At 36.7% G+C, this 12,552-nt stretch overlaps 1 protein-coding gene across 1 annotated transcript in view; it reads right to left on the reverse strand.

Moving 5' to 3' along the window:
- Positions 1–2,955, reverse strand: part of LOC150084979 (uncharacterized) — a 37,329-nt gene extending 34,374 nt beyond the window's left edge. Inside the window, exon 1 of the mRNA XM_090376421.1 lies at positions 2,868–2,955. Within this exon, the coding sequence (XP_090232547.1) occupies positions 2,868–2,955 (88 nt within the window). The remainder of the gene's footprint in view (positions 1–2,867) is intronic.
- Positions 2,956–12,552: the final 9,597 nt, after the last annotated feature.

The following is a 12,552-nucleotide window of genomic DNA, read 5'->3' on the forward strand; positions in this document are numbered from 1 at the left end:
AATAAAACCATAAGATTTGCACAGATTGAAACAATACCAAATAAATTTTGAAAAAACAACCAAGGTGGAATGAAATACACTGCAATGTTATTTCCACCTTGGTTGTTTTTTCAAAATTTATTTGGTATTGTTTCAATCTGTGCAAATCTTATCGTTTTATTTTCCGGTTCATCCCCCCCCCCCCCTTCATTCACAGCATATATCGCTCCCAGGGTATACGGTATATTCATTAGTTTTAATTTTATACATAAAGCTCGTTAGCATGTTCTACCTACAATATTTTATATATATATATTTATTTTTTATTTATTTATTTTTTTTTTTTTAAGTACACTGGTCCTGCCAGCGTACTTAAAGAATCTATTGGGTGCTTGACCTGCCTCCTCATGGCAAAGTGTGGGCAATGGTGGATCCCACTAAGGGTCCAACGGCTAAATGGTCAGAGAAACAATGGAACATAACACTACACGACATTCCACTCCCCACGCACACTTAAATATCTGGCCTCCACAAAGTACTGTGGTACACAACGCGGAGATGGGACAACCACAGCTGCCGTCAGAGCGCTAACACACTGTACACTTCCCATCTTACCTTCTACATTACTAGTTGCACCATTTTAACAGAACCCTTCCAATACACAACAAAACTAATAAAATTAAACCACATCACAATAATGTGACCAACTAATGTCAGAATTACCGCGTAATATGATAGAGTTGCCTTTACGTCCAACTCTTCCTAAAACGAACAACAAATAATAAAAATTAACTGCAAAAACGCAGATACCGATTCTAAAAAGTTACGCAAGCTGGGCAAATCTGAGTGCTACAGTTCCACCCTTCCCACCCCTTTTCGCTGCATTTTTTAAAAATAAACTTTCCTCTTATTACACAAAACTCAGCCATTTTAAAGCCCTCACAAAAAACTGACAGGACCTTTGCATGCTCTCCATTATACTTCCAGAAAACTCAATCACGACTAACAAGGGGGAAAAATAAAAAAAAAAAAGTCAGCAAGCAGGACGAAATATAAATTATATCTCAGCTCCAACCAAATAAAATAACGGATATTGTGATTATAAACTCAGGAACAAAAAGAAATTACTTCTAATATACTTTAACAGAAAAATACAACCGCATCAAGCAATAAATACAGCAATACTAACTCAAACACCTCCTAGCACCATTTTTAAATCACTGATTACTACAGCGCCATCACAAAATGGAACCTTCATTCACGTGATTAAGGCTGAAATTGATTTCACAAACTTTATTACATATATCACTTAAAAATTAATCGACAGCAGAGCTTTTAAACAGGATTAATCATTAGGTACGCATAATAGGATGGATACCTCCATCACTTTTTATTTTTAAGGGTTTCAGAACAACACAATTTACAATAATATACTGCACTCGCATACGGAGCAATATGGCCGAAGTCGCTGATTAAGGCAGTGAATAAAGGCCGACTTAATAAGTTAGAATTAGATTATACGAGGGTTGGAAGAATATATAAATTAGAATATACGAGGGTTACCTATAATATACTATGGTATAAATCATGATCGAACCCATATTATGGGGTGAAAACCAGCTACAGAATTTTCATGGTTTCGAAAAAATTGTTCCATCCTCTACAGCCTAAATCGCCTACCGTGTGAAAGAAATTCAATAGTTTCGTTACGCTCTGGACAGGAACCGAACTAAGAACTTTAAGGAATTGTAAATAAAAATGGAACTGAAATAAAAATGTGAAAAGTTTTCTCCTACAAAATACAAAAATAAATGAAACAAAATGCGGGGCTATAAAAACAAGAGGCGACAACAACGACAAAAAAGCCTGAATTTCATTCCTCAGGGTTATTTCCAAAACTATTTGGAAATAGTTTTGTTGTGTAGTAAGCACTGTTGTGGGCTAATTTATATATTCTTCCAACCCTCGTATATTCTAATTCTAACTTATTAAGTCGACCTTTATTCACTGCCCTTATTCAGCGTTATTTCCAAAACTATTTGGAAATAACCTAAAAAGGCTCTGCATGAAAACAATGGACTTCTATAAACCTGCAAAGGAATGAAGCATACTTCTCTTAAATTCTTGTAATGATTTACACATCGTATATAACTAGTAGAACTATCTCTTTTGCTCACTATTGATAAAAACAGCAATCGTAAGCGCTGTTGTAGGCTATGATATCATGGCAAGATTAAAAGAATATACGAAATATGCGAGAAAATTTCAGAATTCAGCTAATCGAAAATCATAAGAGTAAGCAAAAATCGCCAAGAATTGAGTAAATATAGGTTAATATAAAAAGTTTAACTGAGACAAAGCTTGATTTCTTGAAAAATAAAAACTTCCAAACAAAAGTCGTTGACTGATCAAATCTGTTGGATATAACGCATTCTGCTATAGCAATACGTTCAGCTTTCAATGTTTCAGCTTCTGATAGTTGCAACTTCTAGTGTGTGACGTTTAATAAGAAAATGAATGTATGCCATTTCTGATTTTAATATGTTAGAAACTAAAGCAGTTCATATTTTTCAATATACTTTGCACTATTTCCACAAATATGAATTGTGTTATAATTCTTAATTGATAATGAGAAATTGAGAATTTAAATAAACTAATTTCGAAATACCTGGTTTGCTTTTTAAATTTTTCGTGAAATTAAAATTTCTTTTTTTCTTGAAATAAATACGTATTAGTTCATTTTGAAATTCACCTTCTACCCAACTCAAAGTATTTCAAGCTAAATTATTTTATATGTACCGGAAAATAAGCAAACATTTTAAGACCATTTTGAATTTAAAAAATACGATATTATTGCTCATAGCTACGCCATTGTTTAAATTTCTTACCTCCTTCTCCAAGTTTACCAAGTCTTACAAACTCTTCAGGAACATTATTACTTCCCGTTAGAGTAAAAATATCAATGCTTTTCGCCATAATAACTATGCACCTAAGAAGAATCTTATGAACTGAAACCAAAATAATACAAACTGTAGTTATGTGATATACTATTTAATGTGTGTTAATTTACAGTATACTTGCTGGGCACGAGCCAATTGCAGTAAAGTATGAATTAGACCAATTACAGTAAAGTATTAATTAGACCAAATGTAGTCTCCCCCTTCAATGACAATATAATGACTTCCCCACTTTTAACTGGTTTGAAGAGGTCTGAGTTCGAGTCTCATCGTTGACCAAAGGGTTTTCTAAAGCAGCGTTTCTCAAACTGTGTTCCGCGAACACTAGTTTTCCGTGAAATGTGAACAAGGGTTCCGCAAAAAATTGTAATTTATATTTTTTTTTAATTATTAATTTTGCATATTTGTAGCATACACCACTTTCGTATCATTACAATATTTAACATGTTTTTTTTTTCTGTTATTAATATGTATTGCCATAGACTAATAATCAAATAGACCGCAGAACACTTTATTTCGGCGGGCTCTGCATAGAAAAGTATGCTTGAAAAAAGTAATTTTAAAACAAGAAGCAAAGTATTTCTAGTAGTGCAACTGTGGTCGATGAAAACGAACACAATATTGTCACACTTGGAAGTGAGAATGAACAATCGCCAGGGGCGGACTTTGGCCTAGGCAACTAGGGCCCGTAAAACGGTTTTATTATACATTGTTTCATTATTTTATTTTAAAAAAATTTACAATGTTTCGCGCCGATCAATCAAAACATCTTTACACGCCACGCTATCGGCTGAATCATCGTGTATACTTTCTTGCACCAGGCGAGGTATACACGATGATTCACCAGATAACGCTAGTCGCACATTGATTAGGTAGATTTAGTTACTTCATCAATGTCTCTGTTGTACGATGGTATGAACTATTTGATTTAAGTTGGCAACTTCAATAACAGAGTTCAAATGTATTTTTATATATAGTAATAGAAGACCTTTTTTAACCCATTCAACTGTGTCCTCCATTACAATTTCTGAAAGATGGCGACCTTAGGTGGGGCCCGAAATGAGAATCTTGCCTAGGATCCAATTTTTCCTTAGTCCGCCACTGACAATCGCAGCCTTTTGTTCCCCAAAAATCCGATGTGAAAAAACAGGAACAAACTAATAAAAGACCAAAACAAAAGTATAATGACAACTATTGGAATTTCGGCTTTACGTGTGTTTTAAATAAAGATGCTCCTGACCCACAGTGCGTCATATGTAATAAAATATTAACAAGCAGTTTTTTGGCTCCCGATAAACTTGTGTTCCGTGAATATAATGTGAGATGAAAAGTGTTCCGTGACTAAAAAACATCCCAAACGTTGTTCTAAAGATTTCCTCAACCGAAGCTGTAATTAGTAGAAGCCATTAATTGCAATAACTGTAATTGCAATAAAGTATAAATTTAACCCCAGGGGCTCACATCTGGTGGGTATGGGCTTCGCACACCCAGGGTCCTGAGCTGGATATCATCGTTCTTCTCTTTCTTCGTGATTCCCTTCTCTCTCTCTCTCTCTGTCAGGGTAACTCGGGAATTTTTTTTGGCTGGGGCAGCATAAGCCTCAGGCTTCCTTGCACCACATGGCTAATAATAATAATAATAATTAGACTGAATTTAATCTCGGCTTCATTGAAATTATAGTGGCTTCCCCACTTTTTATTGGTTTGGAGAGGTCTATGTTCGAGTCACGTCGTTGACCAGAGGATTTTCTTAAAGTTTCGTCAACGAAAGCTGTCGTTAGTGCACCTCAACCGGATCTTGTGTTTTTCAGCCTCACAACATGCAAACTGCCAGTGAGTGTGGGCTTGTACAGACATAACACATACTGACGTAATATGATTTTAGTCGATGATATGTGTAAAACCCAACTACAACGAATACAATTTTAAAAATCACCTTGCATGACATCACAAGTTCATACACCTGTTAGGTACTTATGACATGTTCATATTACTGAGGCATTCATTAAAGAAACACCGAACACTGCTGAGTTTTTAAATAAACTCAGCAGTGTTCGGTTTTTTGTAAGTGCACAAGACATTCAGTCTTGTGTGTGTGGAGAACGATGACGATACCACTGTACTACCGAGCAGAGTCTGCACGGTTACCCGTGCAAACTCTGCTCGGTAGCACAGTGGTATCGTCACCGTTCTCTTCACACGGGGTGAAAACGGCCCGGGTCCGAATCCCATCGATGACGCGAAGAACTTTAATGGGCTTTTTTCATTCCGTGGCTTGAGTTAGTCGGCCTCAGGCATAGATAGCAAAGTCCCCCCCCCCAGAAACTGGGGGTATTTCGTTTAGCAAAAAAGGCAAATCGACCAGAGAGCACACGCAATTTAAAGACTAAATAAATGTAGTATATAAGTAGAACTAATCATTTACGGGTGACCCTCATATCATGATTTGCTTTTTGCGCTCCGAGCAGAAAGATTTTTCGGCGCCCCTGTACTAAGGAAATATATATATATATATATATATATATATATATATTTTTTTTTTTTTTTTTTCCTCATTATTTGTAAAATTTGCCGTGCGTGCAGTGCAAGAGCCCTGCTAGGCTGTAGCTTAATCTGGCACTGCAAATAAACTGCTGTAGCTGGCCTTATGCAAGAATAAAAGGCACATTATGCCTTTATTCACAAAACATCCTCAGGGGCTCTCATCTGGGGATGTTTTGTGAATAAAGACTCTAAAGTGAGTATGGGATTGGCACACCCAGGGTCTGAGCTGGATATCATCATCCTTCTCTCTCGCCGACCGGGCTAGCCGAGTGGGTAAAGTACCTGCCCGGCAACCCACAGGTCGCGGGTTCGATTCCGGCCTCGGGCTTGGATCAAAGTACTGCAAAAAAACCTTGGGAGGTGCAATATGGCCACAGATGCCGATGCGCCAACGACTACCAAATCAAATCAAATCCTTCTCTCTCACGCACACACACAGAGTAACTCGAAATGGTTTTTCTTTTGGCTAAATATAATAATAAAAATAATAACTAGGAAACGCAAAGTTTTATCATAATAATTCAATTCCACTTTTCCTTTTTCCATTTATATTTTATTAAAGATATACTTCAATATTTTCATAGTAAACTACCTTCATAATAAGGTCAAATGTAGTTAAAGCAAGGCTGTTATTCGCTATTTTGAAATAACTATCTGAAAATTAATTTTATCATGTGAATTTTATTTAATAAAAATTCAGGTATGCACTTCAAACACTACTTTGAACGACTCTGGCTGCATTTATAAAAATATAATACCAGTACCGGCGCTAGGCTGGACGTTGCCCGCCTGCAAAGATGAAATGGGCACCCCCAAACAAATGACAATTTATTTATTTATTTTTATGCAGAATATGTAAATTTGCAGCAATTATATTGACTTATCTAATTATTATTACTTAATTTGTTTGCCAGAATTTAAAGAAAGAATGAAACTTCATACTAACACTTCGAAACGGCGCCCACTTTGTAATCCCCCCCCCCGCAATGCAGGCTCTGCAACGCTTCCGCCGGCCCTGTATAATACTTTCTGAAATATACCTAGGTTCTTTGATGTTCCTAAAATTGTCCCAGAAGTACAAAATAAAATAAATTTTCTGTTTATACTTCGGGATGACCAAACGGTCAGAGAAGTTCACAAGATAGAAAGAATACAAGAAACAGCATCGTATTCACGGGCTTGAACCCCGGTTACTAAAGGCACGTGTACTTATGCACCCGCGCGCCTGACCACTAGGCTATGGCGGCTGTAACAAGATTGACGCTCCCAGTAGGATTTGTCCTTGGGTTCTCAACCTAGGTAAGGGAACCATTTTGCTGAGCTATTCCTTAATATTAATTCGCACCTGGTCGCCAAAGTGTGACTGGCCAACCCCACAGATGAGAAACTCAACACTTCTCTCAACACTTCTTGGACATGAAGAACTCAGAATGGTAACCTGTAGACAAATAAACATTAATTTAAAAAAAAAACATTACGGACACTATTCCGATTAAAGTATGTAGAGCAATTTGGAATTTGTGGTGTGAAGAGGAGGATGGTCTCGATTTAGAAAATACTGCATTTTTTCCACATAAATGTTTCATTTTATTTAAAATAAGAAGTCATGTGTTTTTTTTTATAGGCCACAAGAGCAGATACAGCATCCATCCTTTTTTTTTTAATAGGGAAGGTGAATCTAATAGAATAGCCAATTAGAAAAATTCACGGTTGGTTTCATGCTAACAGGAAAACATATTCCTTTTATTCTGTAATCAAACGAAAGAGATACCTGGTTTTAACTTCGTTATTTTATAGTTTAAAAAAAAGTAAATATACTATTGCATGTGCAATTATTTAAATATTTCTTTCAAATATACTAGGAAGAAAAGTGGCATTTTTTCGCTGTATAAGTTACCTAGATTTTGTATTTTCTTAAATCATGTTTGTCCCACGCAAAAATTCCAACTCTTTATTGGTTGTTAACGACTTCTCATGGTACGCAACCACCAATTTTGGAGAAAATTCTAAATGACGTTTCGATACTACTGTATATATATTCATTTTTTTTTCTCCCACTAATAACAACGGTTCTGTTTCTTATGTTTTGTTTTAGAACAGACAATTTTTCCCTTCCTTGTGGCTTTCATATTCGGTTATTTAAATAAAGGTTATGTTAATTTATGCCACAAATTCGGGACGGTTCGAGCGAACAATTCTGTCGGTAACCTTTAATGCACAGTATTGTCCATGATTTATTGTTAGATCTTGTGGTTATGTATAGTTTTTATGGGGAAAATATTTGTACATATTTATCGTGGGATTCTGGTTTGGTCCAGCTGGTAAAGAACAAAAGAAAGCCTGTTATGTTTTTCCGTGGAGGGGAGAAAATGTGTAAGGTTGCTTTTGTAGATAAAGTGGAAGCAGAACAGAGTTCTGGAATAATGTACACTGTGCTACCATAAAAATGTGGCACACCTGCCTTTACACAATAAATGAGCTTTTATTGTATCACTTAATATTTTGTGGTGAAAACTTTTGCTTTTATGAAGGCTTGAATCTTCGTGGCATACTCTCAATCAGCTTTTTATAAATGTCAGGTGATATGTTCCTCCAGTTCGGTCTTGTTCTTTGGGCAAACTCAACGTGCACCTAACAGACGATCCGATACATTCCAAAGATGCTCGATAGTTTTCAGATCACGACTTTAGGCTGGCTAATACAACTTTTCCACACCCATTTCCTCAAACCACTTTGTCACGACCCAAGAAGTGTGGCATTATTATTATTATTAGCTACATGGTGCAAGGAAGCCTGAGGCTTAGGCTGCACTAGCAAAAAAAAAAAAAAAAATTCCCGAGTTACCCTGAGAGAGAGACAAAAATCAAAGGGAATCACCAAGAAAGAGAAGAATGATGATATCCGGCTCAGGACCCTGGGTGTGCCAATCCCATACTCGCCAGATGTGAGCCCCATGGTGCATTGTCTTTCTGATACAAGTATGGGCCTTCCCCGAAGTATTGCCATAATGTTGGAAGTGCATAATTGTCGAGGCTGTCCTGGTATTGCACAGCATTCGTGGTTTTGTCGATAATGAATAATCGGCCAAAGCCAAACCATGAAAAGAAGCCCATACCATTACGCTTCCTCCAACAAACTTCATTGTTGGTAGAATACAATCAGGAAGGAACTGTTCCCCTGTCATTTGCCACACTCAGGAATGGCCATGAGACTGGTACAGTGCGACCCTCGACTTCACAGGACTGTTTTACACTGCTCTTTAGTCTAGGATTTGTGCTTCTTACACCATATTAATCGGCGTCAAGCATTTGTTGACGGGAAAATGTCTTGTGAACAGCTGTACGACCATTGTAGCCCATATCACGGAGTGTCCTTCATATTGTGCTAGTGCTGATATCAGTCCCAATACTCTCACAGAGGATTTGCATGACTTGAGACAATGGCAAATTACGATTTGGCACACAGTTCTTTGCAGAATTCTCTTGTGCCATTCTTAGTTTTGGGGGTTTACCATCCCGTTTTTTTTTTGCAGATTCCTTCCAATTCCTCGTCATTTGCATATGACGTCACTAATCGTTGACCTAGGGATTCCCAGAGTGACTGCAATGTCTCGTACAGAACACTTGCTTATAAGCTTGCTGTGCATAGTTATAGCAAGTTCAGTGACACGTTACATGTATAGGACCTGTTTCCCCATCCATGGAGGGGTTTTCAGATAATAATAGTAGGGCAGTATATCACCATTCTACTCTTCTGTTTGGCATGGGTTGAGTCCCTATTTAGATATCGACATCGCTTGAATCCTGCCTCATATGTTTATAACTCTGAAAGCCTGTTTTCGTTTAGGCATTGGAACCATTCTCTTTTAGATCTTCCTGGTGGTCTCTTATCTCCAATTCTTCCTGAAAGTACTACATTAAGCAGCCTGTGTTGTTTCATCCAGTTCACATGTCCAAACCTGAAGCTGTTTTTATTAAATCTGCTCTATTCTTCTGCATTCAAAATTTAGATCTTTTCTTACTTGTTCATTTGATTTGTTCTCTCCAATTTGTCATGATTTTCCTTAGACATCTCATTTCAAATGCCATTATTTTTGCCTTTTTTATTCTCCAATCCATAAGTTGCTGTGGGTGTGATGACAGGTTCATATAGTTCAATTTTTATACTATTTCAAATTTTATTGATCTTCCACATTATCATTAGCCACATGGTGCAAGAAAGCCTGAGGCTTATGCCACACCAGCCCAAAAAAAAAAAAAAAAAAAAAAATGCCAGAGTTACCCTGAGAGAGAGAGAGAAAGAAGTAGAAAGAGATCACCAAGAAAGATAAGAATGATGATATTCAGCTCAGGGCCCTGGGTGTGCCAAGTCCAAAATCACCAGATGTGAGCCCCTGAGGCAATATATATTTTTTTGAGTTTGTTCATCCAACATTCAGTCGTGATTAACTTCGTCAATAATGCTTAGGTTTCCAGTTATTACAAAGCCCAGGTATACAAATTTTTGTACTTGTTCTATTTGTTGGATGTTTATTTCTTCCAAGTTTTTCCCAATTTGCATTACTTTGGTTTTATTTATATTAATTCTATAATTGTTCTGTGCTTCATCAATGTTTGTTAATCTTTTAGTTCTTTGGTTTCTGTTAAAATCTCAATATTATCTGCATATTTTATGTGGTTTATATTTTTTCATTTGTCTTTTTTCTTTGATTTCATAGTTCTAGGTAGATATTAAATGGATATGGAGATAAAGGGCAATCCTGCATGATTCATTTCTCTATTTCAAATTTCTGTTTTAGGGTTGTACTATTGTTCTATTTTTGTAGATATTGTTTACAAACATTTCTTGATCAAGTGGGATTTTTGTAGTTGCTTCATTAAATTTTCTGTTTACAAAGTCAAATGCCTACTTGAAATCTATGAAGCAGAGTTAAAGAGGTTTCTTCTTATTCCAATATTTTTCTGCAGTGATGTTTAGTGCAAATATTTGGTGTATTGTTGATCTGTCTTGTCTAAATCCTGCTTTTTCTTCCCCTGTTGTTTCTTCATATATGTATTTTATGTATCCTATTTTGTAAGATCCTTATATTTTATGTATATATGGTTTAAAATGGCAATGACATTATTCTGACAATTTTCTTTCTCCTTTTTTGTGTATAGGTAGTACTAGTACACACTAATCTCCAAGATTAGAGATGTTTCAAAAAATAAAATGCATAACTGGAATAAATATAACGTTTATGTGACATACTGTGTTGCCACTTTATTAGGCACACCCCTGCTGTGCACACAAATGGTTTGTCCCACAACATTGCAAGTCACATGACCACAGTTGTGGGTATAAATGCAGAACAACCTTGCTAGTCTCAGTTAAGCGTACAAACCGTAGAAGAATAGGAAAAAGGAGTGATCTAATGGACTTCAAACATGGCATGGTAGTAGGTGCAAGACAAAGCATCCCTGAACTTTTCACGAACCAATTTCAGGGGTGTATCGAGAATGGTGCACTGAAGAAGCCATCCTCTCAACAGCACTCCTGTGGAAGAAACAGGGGTGTATTGAGAATGGTGCAACGAACAGAAGCCATCCTCTCAACAGCACTCCTGTGGAAGAAAATCTCTTGTTGATGAGAGGTCAGGAAGGCTAGAATTGTGCAGACAGGCCACAATATTGCACACCACACCAGAATACAACCTTGGTGCACAGAACAAAAAATCACAATGGACCACTAGTCACACTTTGTTGCAAATAGGCTACATTGAAGAACAAGAGAGCATGCCTCCTGTGGGCATAGCAACACCAGCAGTGAACTATCAAGGATTGGAAAACAGTTGCTTGGTCTGATGAGTCAAAGTTCCTGGTGAGTCATGTTGATAGAAGGCTCAGAATTTGGTGAAAACATGAATCTGTCATGTCTGATGACTACTGTGCAAGGTGGTGGGGGCAGTGTTATGGTGTGGAGAATGTTTTCTTGGCACACATTGGGTCCATTGATACCCACAGATTCATGTCTGAATGCCATATCATTGTTAACCAAGTGCATCCATTCATGTTGACAGTTTTATCCTCAGTCAAATGTTTACTTCCAGCAGGATAATATTATTATTATTAGCCATATGGTACAAGGAAGCCTGAGGCTTATGCTGCACCAGCCAAAAAAAAAAAAAAAAAAAAATTCCGAGTTACCCCCCCCCCCCCCCGAGAGAGAGAAGAATAAAGGAATCACCAAGAAAGAAGGATGATATCCAGCTCAGGACCCTGGGTTTGCCAAGCCCATACTCACCATATGGGAGCCCTGGAGTTGCCAGTGAACAAAGCTTGAATCACTATGGAATGGTTCTGGGAACATGACTGACTTTTGTTGCAGTGGCCCACAGATCTCAATCCTGTTGAACATATTAGGGATGAGCTGTTCACTGCAGGCCTACACCTCCATCGAATCTCAAGGACCTCCCCGTGACACACTCATGTCTGCATGGTACTCCATTGTTCAATTCAACCTAGACGAATTCAGGCTGTTTTGAAGGCTCAACACACTACTATGTAGGTGTACCTAATATAGTGGCAGCACAGTATATTCTAATAACATAATTTAGGATATTTTAAAATACTACACTTAGAATAGATTGCATCTGAAGTTGTTGCATACTTGTTATTTAACCTAAGCAATGGCTAGAAAATGTTTTCCAGCACTGTTAATTTATATTTAAATTATATAGCAATAATGGTTTTTACATAGGCCATTACAATAAATCAAGTGCTACAGCTATTTATTAGCATAATTTTTTAATGAACAAACATTCTTGTCAAGCCAAACAAGATAGTGGCATTAGGAAGCTAAATTACATATTTTGGCCTGACATAGCCCTTAATATATTTTTAGTAATTAAATTCATTTTTAATTATGAGGTAACAATTAAACTTAAAAATTAATTTTATTAGTTTATATTTTAGAATTTATTGGTTGCTTTTTTAACTCTCATCTCATATGCACAAACAGGACTTGCATTGCAAATAAAAACAGAGGATATCACTCACTGTGCTGGACTTCTTAAACTCTTACTTCATTAAAGA

The sequence above is a fragment of the Mastigoproctus giganteus genome, chromosome 6 (genome assembly GCF_048544385.1).
Source record: "Mastigoproctus giganteus isolate SK-2022 chromosome 6, ASM4854438v1, whole genome shotgun sequence".
In the NCBI taxonomy this organism is placed as follows: domain Eukaryota; kingdom Metazoa; phylum Arthropoda; class Arachnida; order Uropygi; family Thelyphonidae; genus Mastigoproctus; species Mastigoproctus giganteus.